The sequence below is a fragment of the Macrobrachium rosenbergii genome, chromosome 26, assembly GCF_040412425.1.
Source record: "Macrobrachium rosenbergii isolate ZJJX-2024 chromosome 26, ASM4041242v1, whole genome shotgun sequence".
In the NCBI taxonomy this organism is placed as follows: domain Eukaryota; kingdom Metazoa; phylum Arthropoda; class Malacostraca; order Decapoda; family Palaemonidae; genus Macrobrachium; species Macrobrachium rosenbergii.
The window spans coordinates 9,078,508-9,093,861 of record NC_089766.1 but is presented as its reverse complement, the minus strand read 5'-3'; the positions used below and the strand labels follow the sequence as shown (position 1 = coordinate 9,093,861).

Sequence of the window (15,354 nt, the reverse complement as noted above, 5' to 3'; positions counted from 1 at the left end):
GTGTGTGTGTGTGTGTGTGTGTGTGTGTGTGTGTTTGTATGTTTTTATGTAAATACCCAAGGCAATGCTAACAGTCTTCTCTCATCTTCCGCAGGTGGGTACGGCTTTGGTGGAGAAGGCCAGCGAGCTGCTGCAGGGGGAGATCCAGCATACTATCAAGGTAATAATAAAGTGATTTTTTTCGTTTTTTGAACCAGAATTTAGAATTTCCAAAAAAAAAAAAAAGGTCAGTTCTTTCAGAATTAGAGAGATCATCACTTTCGAGTAACAAGAACAAAAATATTCATGTTTTTATGTTTTCCTCAATTTTATCAAGTTAGTTTCTTTTCATTGATGAGGAAGTGAATCGTAAAAAAAAAAAAAGGATTTAGATTTTGAATTAGAGTTTGAACTGCATTGAAGACAGAGATTTGTCATGTGTTTTTTTTTTAGATCATTTCATTTCATGGTGTTTAGAATTTTAATTGTAAGTCAGTGAGGAATGGAAAAAAAATCTTGAATTTGAAATAGATTTTCAAAGAAAGTAAAGAATAGAAAATAAAAAAACAAAGGTTATCAATAGAACTTTTTAATGCATTAGATATTTGGTACACAGAAGTTTTTTTTATATATTTTGTTAGGTTTCGTTCATATTTTTTGTTTTTGTTTTTTGGCCAATTAGTGACTTGTAAATAATCCATTTAATTAGCATACCCTTCTTAATCAAAGTGTGCGTGCGTGTCTGTCTGTGTGCGTGTTTGTGCCTAAAAAAAAAAAAAAAAACAAACCCTTTTGCGTTTTTTTGTTCGTTCGTTTGTGACCGTCATCGCCTTGCTTTCAATTCCGTTGTTTGTTTTTTTTTGTCATCGTTTGTTCATTCATTCCGTCTCGTTTGTTTGTTTGTTTGTTTGTCTCACGTATGACCGTTTAATAAACAGTCTTGGTTTGAGATCCTTAGAATTAGTTCTAGACGATCACAAGATTTCCAAGACACCCCAATAATTATTTTATTATTATTATTATTATTATTATTATTATTATTATTATTATTATTATTATTATTATTATTATTATTATTATGAGTCACCCCGCCAGGTAGAGATGTTTAGACATACTTTCCCCAATCATCGGAGGAAGTCCTCAGGTAGACATGTTTGAGATATTTCATTCTTAATTTTTTTTTCTGGGTGTTGCACAGATCTTGAGCTAATGGGGAAGGAAATAGTTATTGGAGAATTTTAGTTAATTTTTCACTAAATTTAGAACTTGCAGTATACTTATAGTGTCCCAGACTTTTTATATAGAAGCAAAATTATATATTAACCTTTTGAACTTGATGAAAATAAAATGCTTCAAGTTTGTGCATGCGTTACAATATGCATTACATTTACAGTGCACCGTTCTAAGTCATTATAATCCTCATATCCTAAAATAGACTTTTTCATTGTAACTATTTTTTTATAGATTTTTATTTACGACCAAAAAAATCAAGTCGTCTTGATGATATCTTCATAATTTCTGAACATTATTTTTGAGAGGCCTTTGGTATCAGATGACAATGTTAAGTAAGCATTAGATAAATGAATTCACAAGGTGATAAGAATTTACCTTGTCAACTGTAGACAAGGTAGTACTTTGTAAATAATGAAGGCGTTTCTTAAATAAACAAAGATATATTAGAGTTAATTCAGGGAGTTGAAAATTGAAACTTTAAATCATTTCTCGATTATTGTTATGATCATTATCAGCATTTTATGAAGCCAAGGCCCCCTTCCCCCCTCCCCTCACTAAGTTCTCCAATAACTCTTTCTTTTAATAGAGAAAGAGACAGAATTAGTCATCCGTGTTTGTTAGCTCGCCTGTCTGAGAGTACTCCACCACTTAGTTTAGCTCCTATATGTGTCGTCTTTAGTTATCCTTAACAGTTTGTTGTCTCAGAAAACGGGAATAACACTTTGTTGTCACAGAAAACTGGAACAACACTTTGTTGTCACTGAAAACGGGAATAACATTTTGTTGTCTCAGAAAACGGGAATAACATTTTGTTGTCTCAGAAAACGGGAATAACATTTTGTTGTCTCAGAAAACGGGAATAACATTTTGTTGTCACTGAAAACGGGAATAATGACAGTAGAGAAAAATGACACTAATTGCTGAAAGAAGGTAGAACTTAATAAGAAGTTTGTGTTATTTATATATCGACTTTTTTTGTGTGACGGACGTTTCCGTCTCATAGAAGTAAAAACGCAGGCGTTTTTATATGGTATGAACTTTTTCATTAAATACCTCTTTAGGTGATTTATCTGTAGTGCTAGAGCATAGCAGATATATAAAAATGAACTGGAATACCGCATTGGTAATATATACATAATATTTCATTATAAAATAGCACTGATCGACGCCGTACGAGAAATTAATATTCCGCTTATTAAAAAGAAGAGAAAGCTTTATATTGAACTCATTTTTACAGAGAAAATAGGAAACTTTACCTTGGGAAAATTGAACGCAATAAGAAGTATTTTCAAAAAGTAGAAATTATAGATATAATATTAAAGTAATTATTTTATGTAAACCATTTATAGGAATAAATACTCATACATAAGCTTCAAGTATTAATGAATGAATGGCGATTGTGTTTTGTTTTCGTCATCAGTGAAGAGTTAAGGTAGAATTAGTATTATTATTGCTATTGTTTTTATTCCATCATCATCATCATCATCCTTAATACCATTACATTCCTTATTCTTGGTTCTGTCATTTCCAAGGATCTCGTTACGTTAAATAGCATTATTTCCTGGCATTATACCATTATATATCATTATATTATACGTCTGGGCCCTACTTAATCATTTCATTAAATAGTCGTTGAAATTTTAGTTGTACATTAATATATTTTTCATCATCCTGATTTATATGCTAAGATTGCATTAACATTTACTCTTCAAGTTTGTCTTTTTCTCTTTTAGAATCGGTCCTCTCTCTCTCTCTCTCTCTCTCTCTCTCTCTCTCTCTCTCTCTCTCTCTCTCTCTCTCTCTCCTCTTCCACCTCTAGACACATTTCATAAAATGTATAATTGATTCGTTAAACTCGTATCATTGTGAAATCTTATACAGAAATTTTATTCAATACGAATTGCAGCGAACTATAAGTCCTGTAGCTTCAGTTCATGTCTCTCAAATGGTAAATTCTTTTTTATTATCTGCAGTTAATGCGAGAATTTATCACCGTGTGCGGTTAATGCGCACACTTTTAATCGTAAATACGATGTCATTGTGGGCTCTACCTGGCTTTTTCATTTATAATGCGTCGTTACAATTCAAGGTGATCGTGCTGCGTAGTAAAATATTTATTGTTTTATTTTAATGCCAAACACTGAGCAGCGTCTTCCGTGAAAGAACGAGACATTCACAGCCGAAATCGTAGCTAAGGCTTGCTACGATTTCCACGCGGCAACTCATTATTTACATTAGCTACGGAGGAATAATTACAGCCATTGCGTTACGACGAACCCTTTTAACGATCGATACTCGTTAATAATTAGTTTTTAATCATTTTCATTTAATGTAGAACAACCCACCCCCACCCCAACCCTACCGGAAGTGTAATTCCATGCGACTATTCCTCGGCGGAAAATCATACGTTGAGACGCCCATCGATTTTGAAGTTTCATTTTCGTTTGTTTTATTTACACTCTCCTGTCTAGAAGGACGGTGAAATAGACAGTAGTGTTTTAAGGGGCTTTCTCGGCATTAATGTTTTAAATCCGCTGGTTTAAATCGTTTGGGGATTTACGACTAAATGGCTGCTGGATTTCGAGGGCGTCAGGTTGAGAGCGTGGATACCTGGCATCGTTTTCCTTTGTTTGTGGGGCTCGTTCGCTGTGACGTATAATAATAATAATAATAATAATAATAATAATAATAATAATAATAATATACAGAATGGAAAGTTGTCAAAACGGTGCCGTTCGCTTCGCTCTAGAGTTGCAAAATTATTTATTATTATTATTATTATTATTATTATTATTATTATTATTATTATTATTATTATTATTGTTATTATTATTATTATTATTATTATTATTATTATTATTATTAGTTTTAGAGGTGCAAAATCATTATTATTATTATTATTATTATTATTATTATTATTATTATTATTATTATTATTATCAACTCTCAGTTTCCTCAGTCACATTCATCTATCACTATCATCATCACTTTCATAATTTATTATTAGCAATGATACTTTATGAAAAAGTGGAGTACTTATTCAAGTATTTAGACCTTATTCAATTTTTTTTTCATTTGGTTCTGTACATAATTTTTTAAAGCTTGAGTGAGAGTGTGAATGTGATATAAAATATGAAACATTAAATTCCTTTAGCTTAATTCGATACTCGTTGAAACATCCGACGGATGTACAGACAAGAAGTTAGTTTAAAATTTCACATGATATTTTGAATGGAAATCAAGTATAAATATATAGTTAGTTATTTGAGAAATTTTTTTATTATAATTTGGGGTCCATAATCACCTGGTTTTTCGAGTGATGTAAGGATGACATATAAATAGATTAAACGGTAATACGTTGGAGTTCATAAAGTTCAAGTCCCTTCTAAATCCTGTAAAGTCCATAAATATAATTTGAACAAGATGAAAAGGAAGGTTGTATGATATTTAAAATTAAATCTAGTTTTGAATATATATTTGATTTCGTAGCCACATTTAAAATTAAACGAAATGTCTCTAAATATTTGTCGTTATAAGCTGGTTATGTCTTGACTTCGCCTAATGTGTATAAGGAAAACTCGAATTATTCATGTGTGTTTTTTTTTTTTTATAATTGTCAAGAAAAAAATCATATTTCAGCCGTTTTTGCTTTGGAATTGAATCGTATTAAGAATGAAAATCTACAGTCATTTTGATAACGTCCATAAGTGTTATTATACTCCGCAGATTAAAGTCTATAAGTTGTAATATATATATTACAAACAGAGTCTTGCAGAAGATTTTAAACATCAGTCTTGCTAAATATTCTTTTTGGTAAATTGTCAATGACGTTTGTGTTAATATGTTTCTAATAATTGTATTAATAATAATTAATTTTGGTGTTATTAATGGCTTTTGTGAATTACACTCGAATGAGATGCCAATGAGATGTAAAATACAAATTATTTGATATGAAAAATCAGGTGAAAATGGAAATTCCCAGTTTCAAAATTTAATTCATAAATTGTCTTTGGTCATAAGAAATTATTTACACGAAGATCTCGTGTCTCACCTTGATCTGATGGATACAAGTAAAGTCTATCCATTAGGGATTTTAACGCAATAGGCAGTTAATTTAAAAAAATCGAACTGTAGGCGCTTATGAAGAAATGAAAACCACACGGGTTTGCTTGTTAGAGTTGATCAATTATTTAAAATGAAAGTTTAAAAAATTCTATTCAGAGTCACATTTAATTTTATCAAAGTCATTGTGTCATGCTTGGATCTCCCCATACCTCCATTTTTTTCGATTATTGCTATATTTGAAGAAAAAATTTATATCTATATTTAAAAGTATTTTTTCGCTACGAATGTTTCTGTCTAATGTTTTTTTTTTTTAAATATTCAACAAATCGCACACTTCTCATTTACTACATCACGGAGTTCATCGTGAATAATGTTCTTTCTGTCGCCATTCATAAATGAATAAGTGGATCGTGTATAATGAAGAATGGTAGGTTCATCTTTTTTTTATTATTCAATCTTATACATCGAGATACAAGTCCTCTTTCGATCTGAAACTTTATTCAGGTGTTCAATCTCAACTCGGTTCTCCATTTTAGAAAAAAAAAACGTTGTTTATTTTCCATTTTTATAAAAATTCAATTAAACATTAAAATTCGTGGCTGGTTTTGGTGATGAATTTCAGAGCGGTTACAGAAGTAGAATTGTATGCATTACAGGACCACTAGAATAATGTCGTTTGTCAGATACATCTTGAAATGTGGTCACTTTAATTATGTTTAAAAATAGTCAATTCATAATTTATTGTAGTAAAGGCCCGTTCTTATAAGCAGTTTGGAGTTTTAGATACTATCGATGTGGTTACAGTTACTGGTGCTTTTGTGTTCAGATGATGTTATAATTATCTTTTCAATGGAAATCGTGCTCTTGTTTCATTCAGTTTCTACATCAGAATTTTTTAAGTGAATTGCCTTCCAAAAATTGTTAATTTCCTTGGTAAAATGTGTAAAATTACTCATTTTTAAGGTATTAACTTTGGAGATGTTTTGACTGTGTTAAAAAGAAAATTAACAACTACAAATAATTTAATGAACTTGTCTTTGTACATACGCTGTTAAGTAGCCAGTCGTATAAGAGTACTGCCCATAACCTTTCACAGTGCTGGATGTGAATCATTTTAACGTCATGTGTGAAGAACACACTGACTTATTTTTCAGAATTGTTTTATTAAGATTTTTTACTTAGAATGAAGATAATAGAAAGTTATAATCCTGGCATATCTTCTCAAAAACGGTTTAATGTATAGATAAGTTAGTCAATAACAGTGATAAGATTTAGAATGATTTTAATCGGGTTGTTATTTATGTCAAAACGTAATTATGATGAACTGTAGTTTCTGCGTTCAAGTGCATAATACAAGAATAACGTTTACACTTTGGAAAACTTTCTGTTAAGAAATATATAATTAACAACTCCACAATAAAATCAAGAGATTGAACGAACGCACCAGGAATCCAACCATGAACTTTGTGAAACCCGCCTTTCTGAAATTCATCCTGAAAGAGCCAACGAATCATTTAGAATATTCATAATGATGGAGAAAGGCTTTCCACCAGCCAGTCGGCACGTAAGACGCAGAGACAAGCAACTTCAGAGCTAAGTATCCAAGTGTTTCCATTCAATGTTTACATTTTGTGAGAGACCGAGCCTCCGTTTTCTACGGACTCCGTTTTCTACGGACTCCGTTTCCTTCATTGAGACGGGTAACGTGTCCATTTTTCCCCCTCTGCATCTGCCTTGATCGTCATATACATGGAATAGTGGTTGCGCTAGGTGTGGTTCTACGTTTTTTCCTTTTCTTGTTTTGATTTTTGGATGTAGCATATTTGTATATATATATTTAAATGACAGTGAAATTTATGACATCATTTTGGTTGTACATGTGTTTAGGTTTTTTTGATGTTACAGTCACGGCGCGATGTGCGTTGTATAATAACTAGATACAGAATACAAGTTTTTTTTTTTTAGCTCTGTGTAAATTTACTTCATATTATATGTATATATGTGTATATATGTGTATATACATGTATATATAAATATATATACATATATATATTATACATAAAAATATACAGTATATACTTTTACTTTACGCATTTTTTTGGCAAATGTTTTGGTACATCAGCTAAATGTTGGGTGTCATCTTTTGCTGTTCGGTGTTTGAAGAGACAGTATTTTGGAAAAGGTCTCTCTCTCTCTCTCTCTCTCTCTCTCTCTCTCTCTCTCTCTCTCTCTCTCTCTCTCTCTCTCTTTGAATATCGATGTTTTGTTACGCTTGTCGAAAGGGAACAGGTTTAATGATTGCACTGATGTATTTGTTCCCATGCATAAATGCCTATGCATATACGCATCACTTAAGAGTATGTATCTGTGTACTTGTTCCCATGCATATATACCTATACATATACATATGCGTTTTCATTTTTGAGTATGTTTGCCGTTTTTGTAAATGTCTTTGTAAATATGTGTTGAGTATGTGTGTAAGACATCACTCCCTTTAAGGAATAAGTTTGCAGCCAGAAAAGTATAAGTTTTCAATTCAGTTGTTTGGTGTCCCTTTTCATAAGTTCATTCTCTCTATTTTAATGGTGACTGTTGCTATAGTCTCAGGGGCTACTATCGCGATAGTCTGGGAGACTGATAACTATCATGTCATTGACAGACCCACTGGAGATTTCAGAATTCGAGACTTCTCCCTCCTCCTCCTCCTCCTCCTCCTCCTCCTCCTCCTCCTCCTCCTCCTCCTCCTCCTCCTCCTCCTCCTCCTCCTCCTCCTCCTCCTCCTCCAGCAGGCACTGGGAATCTTTTCTCTGAATGCTTTTGTAGTATTTGAGGTCATAGTATATACATATACCCTTCTCGTCGTGAACCCTCTCCTCCTCCCTTGTCTCTCTTTCTCTCTCTCTCTCTCTCTTTCATTTTCCGATACGCTCTTTCTGCCGCAGGTTAAACTTTATTATGTCTGAATCAGACTTGTAGATGGATCACAGAGAGAGAGAGAGAGAGAGAGAGAGAGAATCATAGTTTTCGGTTTTGGCTGCTCCCAGAAGGTCGGACGTTTTCAAGACAACCTGTCCCAGACGTGTCGTATAATTTCACTGGTCGAGGATTCTCGTCACACGCTTTCTCTCTCTCTCTCTCTCTCTCTCTCTCTCTCTCTCTCTCTCTCTCTCTTCCCCTCTCTCTCTCTCTGCCCATTTCCCCAGGTCCCCCCAACGACCCTCCCTCTACCCCTAATCCCCCCTCCCTGTCCCACCCCCTCCCCCTTCCATTTGCCTTCAATTCCCCCATCAGAGAAAGGTGGATGGAGATGGAGGAGGCATGCAGGTCCCTCTGGCCTGTGAGTGACCCCTCTCTCTCTCTCTCTCTCTCTCTCTCTCTCTCTCTCTCTCTCTCTCTCTCTCTCTCTCTCCCTTTACTCACGCACTCACTTGTCAGTCGTACACCTGTGCCAGACACCCTGACACCAATATAAATCTGGCAGTTGCCATCTCTCCGTAGGATGCGTCTTGCCTTACCTTGTGGCCCACAAATAAATCCTCGAAAAGGAGGGGTGACAGGCCCCCGTGGCGTCCGATAGACCCGTGTCCTGGCCCCAAAATAGTGAAGGACACCGGGACACGCCACACACATTCGGTGATTCAGGATTTGCGCTTTGTTGTAAGCGGGTTTTGTGTTGTTTCAATCTTCGGTAGGTAGGAGTTCGAGGTGTGTAGGATTTTCAGAGTCCTGCTGGACGTTTTCTGTCTGTTTTTGAGGAATTTCGTGGAATTTCGCTCTAAGGGAGCGATGATGGTCGCTGGGTGGTCGTTAGCTGGTCGCTGTCTGGTCTCTGGCCTCCTGAAATGGAGGATGTATTTTTAGGAATTTCTCTAGAAGTGAGCAATGGTAGTCGCTTACGATGGTCGCTGGCTGCCTCAAATGGACGGTGTTTTCAGGAATTTCTCTCGTGGTGAGCAATGATGGTCGTTGGCTGGTCGCTGTCTCGTCGTTGGCCTCCTCAAAGGACGATGTTTTTTAGGAATTTCTCTAAAAGTGAGCAAGGCTGGTCGCTTACGATGGTCGCTGGCTGCCTCAAATTTTCAGGAATTTCTCTCGTGGTGAGCAATGATGGTCGTTGGCTGGTCGCTGGCCTCCTCAAATGGTCGCAATTTATCACCCGGATTCCATTTTTTCTTGATTTTACCTGGGCGTCCCTTAAGTACATGACGCTCTTAGTAATTCATCACACTGCTTTCATAACACGCGATACGTGAGTGCCCCTTACCTTTATTACCTGGTGGAAATGACAGCGCTCCTCGGCAACTAGACATTGAAGATCTTCAAATGTCCCTTTCATTCTAGCCTCGTGCCTCAAGTATGCCTTTTAATGGCCTTTTTTTTATTGCGATTATTTTTCGAGCGCGAGCTAAAATGTCCGTCCTCGTATGGATAAGACATATATATCGGAATATAGAACTTGAACTTAGTTATTTCCGTCGCTTTAAACCCGTTGAAACAAAGGTGCGGTTTGTCAAACTCTCTCGGCGTGCGAGGAAGAAGCTATCGAGCAGCCAGATTTATGGTTCTTACAGTATATTTAATGTTTAGTGCGAAGATCAGATTTGAAGTGCTTTTAGAATTTGTTTTATATTTAATGTGAAAATGGTATATATATTTTTTTATTGTAGTCTAAGTGTTACTGATTTCACTCTCTGTCTTATTCCTCGAGTTATGTAAGTGCAGACCGCTCCCTATTTTTGGGTATGGCCACCCCAGCGCCCGCTCTTAGAAGGTGCCCTCGTGTTTGCATTGATTTATATATGTATATATATGTGTGTGTGTATATATATATACATATATATATATATATATATATATATATATATATATATATATATATATGTATATATATATTAATATGTTTTTCTACGGGAATTTATGCTAACCTGTAGTATACCTCACTAGAGTTTAATCCAGCTTAACTATGCATTACACGATTAGCTCAGAGGCTGAATTACTTCCACGTATCTAACTTCAGAACGCTCAAAGAATTACGAGGATCTGTCAAGCTAAGCCTAAGCAAACGCAAAATCCCACACCAGAGCCAATCATTAAGAGTCTTCAAGAGCCAATCATCAAGTACAGAGCCGAAATGTTAAAAAAAAAAAAAAAAATACCGAGCGACTTAGGACGAGCCAAATTACAAGGGGGACTTCCAGCGGCAAGTCGGCGAAGTCGGCGAAGTCTCCTCACGTCAAGATCATTGACACGTAATTCGCCGGGTGTCGGGAAGGAAGTCGCCGATAGGCTGGCTCTCTCGCTAAGCCAATCATCACGGCTGACAGGCGGAATGCGCCCGGCAGGCGTTCATACAATTAATAAGCTTTCGGGACGCTGTCATAATTAATTACAGGTGACGTGTGATTGATGCATAGGCTTATCTTCGACCCGGGGGGGCGAGGAGGGTATATTCCAAGCCTTCAATCTGCAATGTCAAGCAAATTACTACAAGTGTAACTAGGGGCGTCGTGGGCGCGTACTAGCATTATACTATGCATTCCGAGATTGCGCGTAGTATGCATTCCTCCCGATGATTGATTTGGGGGATTGGATTGGTTCGGGCGGGGAGGAGGGGAGGGAAGGGGGATTTGGATGGCTCTTGAATAATTACACATTTTGGTTAGGATTAAGAAAATTAAATATTGTGTATATGTAGAATCTACTGGTCTATTTTTACTAGATACGAATGAAATTGTAATGATCACAATGTGTTTATGTGTATGTATATATATTATATATATATATATATATATATATATATATATATATATATATATATATATATATATATGTATGTATATATGTATATATATATATATATATATATATATATATATATATATATATATATATATATATATATATATCTGCAAATCTTGGAATAAATGGAGATTAAAACATACATTCATATTTGGGGCAGAGTTTCCATAATGAGGAAATGTGAAATGTGAGCTAATGCAACTTAAGCTATTCAGATAGCGACATACATCCCAGTTTGCTCGTAGTCGACCTATCTAGAGACAAACTGTAAAATCTTCCTGTTTAGTTTCTCAGAGTTTCAGTTTTAGGGGCCTAAATTAGGGCAGGTGTTAACCTTCTCTCTCCCAGCGAATTTATCGTGGAGAAATTATTAATTATAACTGTATATTACCTAGAGATTAGCGATTACTTCGCCCGTCTCGGATGAAAGTGAAGCCAGAAGAAAACGCTAAATTAAAAGTATGCCAAACTTTTCAGTATTTTCATATATTCTGTTATGCATTATATTGGGTTTTCACAACGCGTTCAAATCGTTCCGAACGCAAAGGATACGTGTTTCATTCCCGTACGGAATTCGTTGTTGCATCTGGCTAAGACTCCCCAACGAGACTTGAAATTTTCAAGGCAGTAAGCGGTAGGATTTTTTAACAATATTTCTGTCTAGTGAAAGGACTGACAGGGTCTTGACGATTTCGGAATATTCCTTCCTGAAATATTGAGAAAGTCTAGCTTCTAGGTCTGTAATCGCCTTGCTGTAATAAGCTACTGAGTGGGATTTATATCTAGGCATCTCTCGAAGGTGTTTCTGTCTATAGAGATCAATAACTACAATATGTTAGTTAAGAAATATGCAGCATTACGTTCGAATGAATAAGAGGTTCGAAATTATTTCAGCTGTTAATATTTATATAAGACTGTCTCACAGCCAAGTAAGTTGGTTTTGACGCAGATGCTCAAATTTCGCGGTATCTCGTTGATTAAATGAGTTTTGGTTATTAATTGCAAAAATATTGCTGCTTTTATGCATTTTGTCCGGATAGTTTCCTTATATCCAAATTTTAGTTCGATGTTGCCTATTATTGAATTGATTGCATGAGAAGGCCTCTCTCTCTCTCTCTCTCTCTCTCTCTCTCTCTCTCTCTCTCTCTCTCTCTCTCTCTCTCTCTCCACTAAGACTCCCACACTGTCTTCCTCGCCAAGATTTTTCTGTTCTCTATTGTTATTCCTCTTTATCATCCCCTCTCTATGTGTCTCTCCTCTTCACGCCCTCTCTCTCTCTCCCACATTTTCGTTCCCTGGGTCTTGCTCATCCTTTATCCGTCTTTTCTTTAACATCTTTCGCTTTTCCCACCTTTTATCTGATATTCCTTGTTTACATCTTCCGCTCTCTCTGCGTCGCCATTTGTAATCATCCATTTTTCGCCGTCTGTCCATATTCTTACCCATTTCCTCATTCCGTCTTTATTCTTGCTTATTCTCGCTCTCCTCGATTTATCAGGTCTTCCTCAGCATCACCTACTGCCTGCCATTCCTCTTCTCTCTCTCTCTCTCTCTCTCTCTCTCTCTCTCTCTCTCTCTCTCTCTCTCTCCTCATCTTTCAGCCGGTCTGCCTTCATCTCCGCCTCCTACCCACCTCCTCCCCCTTCTCCTGCACTTCCTCCTACCACCGCCACCAGCATCCTCCTCCACCACCTCCTCTCCACCTCCTTCTCCTCCCCCTCCCCCCACTCCTCCACCTCCTCTTCACCCACCCACTCCGCCGCGGAAGAATCAGCCAGAACAAAATGGCGCGCGCTTGGCACGGCCCTCTGGGGAGAGATTTTGCGTTTTCTCCCTGTTTTAGGGAAATTTTAGGGATATTTCAGGGACATTTCAGGGTATTTTAGTCTTTGGTGTTGAATGCACCTTCTTTGTATTTTATATTCGTGTGAGAAGGATGCAGTAAGGGGTATTAGAGTCTGATTTTGTGCTGAAATGTATTTTGCATTATGTAATTCCGTATTGTTCTAAGGATATATTGTTGAAATATAACCCGTACACATATGTATATGTATAGTTAAATTATTATTATTATTATTATTCCAGTATTTCATTATATTGAACATATTCATCAGTTTTTCAGTAAACGGGTATTTTAAAGATACCGTCGTACTCTGGAGAAATATTATAAAATATCTTTTAAAAAATTTTGTTAAATATCAACGAACGATCCTAAGAAATCTCTAGTTGCATATCTACATCATTGGCATTCTCTGTATATTTTATGTTCGTTAAATCATCAAATTATCTCTCTCTCTCTCTCTCTCTCTCTCTCTCTCTCTCTCTCTCTCTCTCTCTCTCTCTCTCTCTCTCTCTCTCTCTCAAAAATCGCTAAATGCATCTTTTTATCGTTAGCATTTTCTCCTTGTTGCATGTTCATTAAATCAAACAGTTCTGCATTTTGAAAAATTCTCTCTCTCTCTCTCTCTCTCTCTCTCTCTCTCTCTCTCTCCAAGAGTGGCAAGTTAATTAACCAGGGTTTATGCAGCTGCATACTTTCTTGCACTTTGCCTTCCACGCTGTCCTCAAATTAACTCTTTATCCTCTCGCAAGACAATTGAGGTACAGAAAACAGGTGAAAGAGAGAGGTGAAGACAAAGAAGGAAGAGGAAAATGCAAGAAGAGTGGTTAAGGTAGTCACAGTTATGACTGAGTTGTTTGTAATTGCTTTGCAATGAGAGATTTCATGGCCACGTTAAAAGTGAAGTACGGGAGTGCTAGATCTTTTGGTCTTTACTCTGTGGCTTCATTAGATATCTGTTGTAAATTGTTTAGTTCTTACCGTATGGCTTTCATGCATATCTATATTTATACCCGATAGACATATCTCAGTAATAAAGTATCTGTGATATGCATTAGTTAACTAATAGACTAATACTGATTACTAGAAATTATTGTCTGTTTAGCGCTTAACACAGTGTTGCCAATTCAGGCTTTCCAAGGCAGTTATGTAGCCTCTGGTATTATTCCATTCTATCGTTTGTGACCCTAAGATATAGCCTCCTCCTCCTCCTCTTCTTCGTCTTCTCCTTCTTCTCCTTCTTCTTCTTCTTCTTCTTCTTCTTCTTCTTCTTCTTCTTCTTCTTCTTCTTCCACGGAAGCGTCGAGTGACCCGACTTCTTCCAAAGCCGCGGAGTGTATATCCTCCTCCTCCTACTTCTCTTCCTTCTCCTCCTCCTCCTCCTCTCTCTCTTCTTCTTCTTCTTCTTCTTCCACGGAAGTGTCGAGTGACCCGACTTCTTCCAAAGCCGCGGAGTGTATAAGCTCCAGTTATGGTCAAACACGCGATCCTAATGATACGAATTAAAACCTTGTAACGCAGTACGTCTGAGTACATGGCGTAATGGGGTTCTTCCTGCTTGTTATGGTATATATTCTCTGGTCGTTGAATTTCTTATTTTTTTCTTGTGACTTTCCCCAAACGTAGTTTGGTTATTGCAGTTTTAGAAATTTAGCTTCCTGGGCTCATTTTGCTGTCCTTTTGAAATGATTTCGATTTTGGAAAATGTTATGATGTGTGTGTATACATACATATATATATATATATATATATATATATATATATATATATATATATATATATATATACAGTATATACATACATACACACACATATATATATACACCATAACATTTTCCAAAATCGAAAGCATTTTATATATATATATGAAAATGTTATGGTGTAAATATATTATATATTTATATATATATGTATAAATATAATATATATACATACATATATATATGTATAACCAGTAAATTACAAACGTCCTTTAATATCCAATTCGCTCTACCTCGGAAATAATATATTTTCATATATGTTACCGAAGGGGAATTTTTAGTTGATACAAGTCATATATATGTATATATATACATACAGTTTCTTATTCATTTCTTGTGTCGTTCCTCAAAGAAGTTTGGTCATTTCAGTTTTATGAATCAGGTATCTTGGGCTCAGTTTTCCGTCCTTTTTCTTTTGAAATGTTTTAGGTTCTGGAAAATGATGCTTTTGTATAGTTGACTGCATTTTCGTGGCTGTCGGTGAAAGGCGTATTGAGACGGTGTATGTACATCTTGAGATATTGCTTTTGTTTAACTATTTGTAATTGTTCAGTTTACATTTTTTTTTGCGAATTTTGAAATGTTTATGGTTGTGGGTATTTTGTATTACGGATATTGTTGTTATCGAAGAAAAGAGACTGTGTATTACATAAAAAATTAATATTATTCATTTCTGCG

At 35.7% G+C, this 15,354-nt stretch overlaps 1 protein-coding gene across 14 annotated transcripts in view; it reads left to right on the top strand.

Annotated features, from left to right (window-relative positions):
* LOC136853015 (one cut domain family member 3-like) overlaps positions 1 to 15,354 on the top strand; it is a 544,859-nt gene that overhangs the window by 350,336 nt on the left and 179,169 nt on the right. For 12 of the 14 annotated variants that reach the window (XM_067128158.1, XM_067128157.1, XM_067128156.1 and 9 more), the window contains one exon: positions 95 to 160. The exons of the other annotated variants lie outside the window; for them this stretch is intronic. In XM_067128158.1, coding sequence (XP_066984259.1) covers positions 95 to 160 — 66 coding nt within the window. The remainder of the gene's footprint in view (positions 1 to 94; positions 161 to 15,354) is intronic. 14 annotated transcript variants of the gene reach the window in all.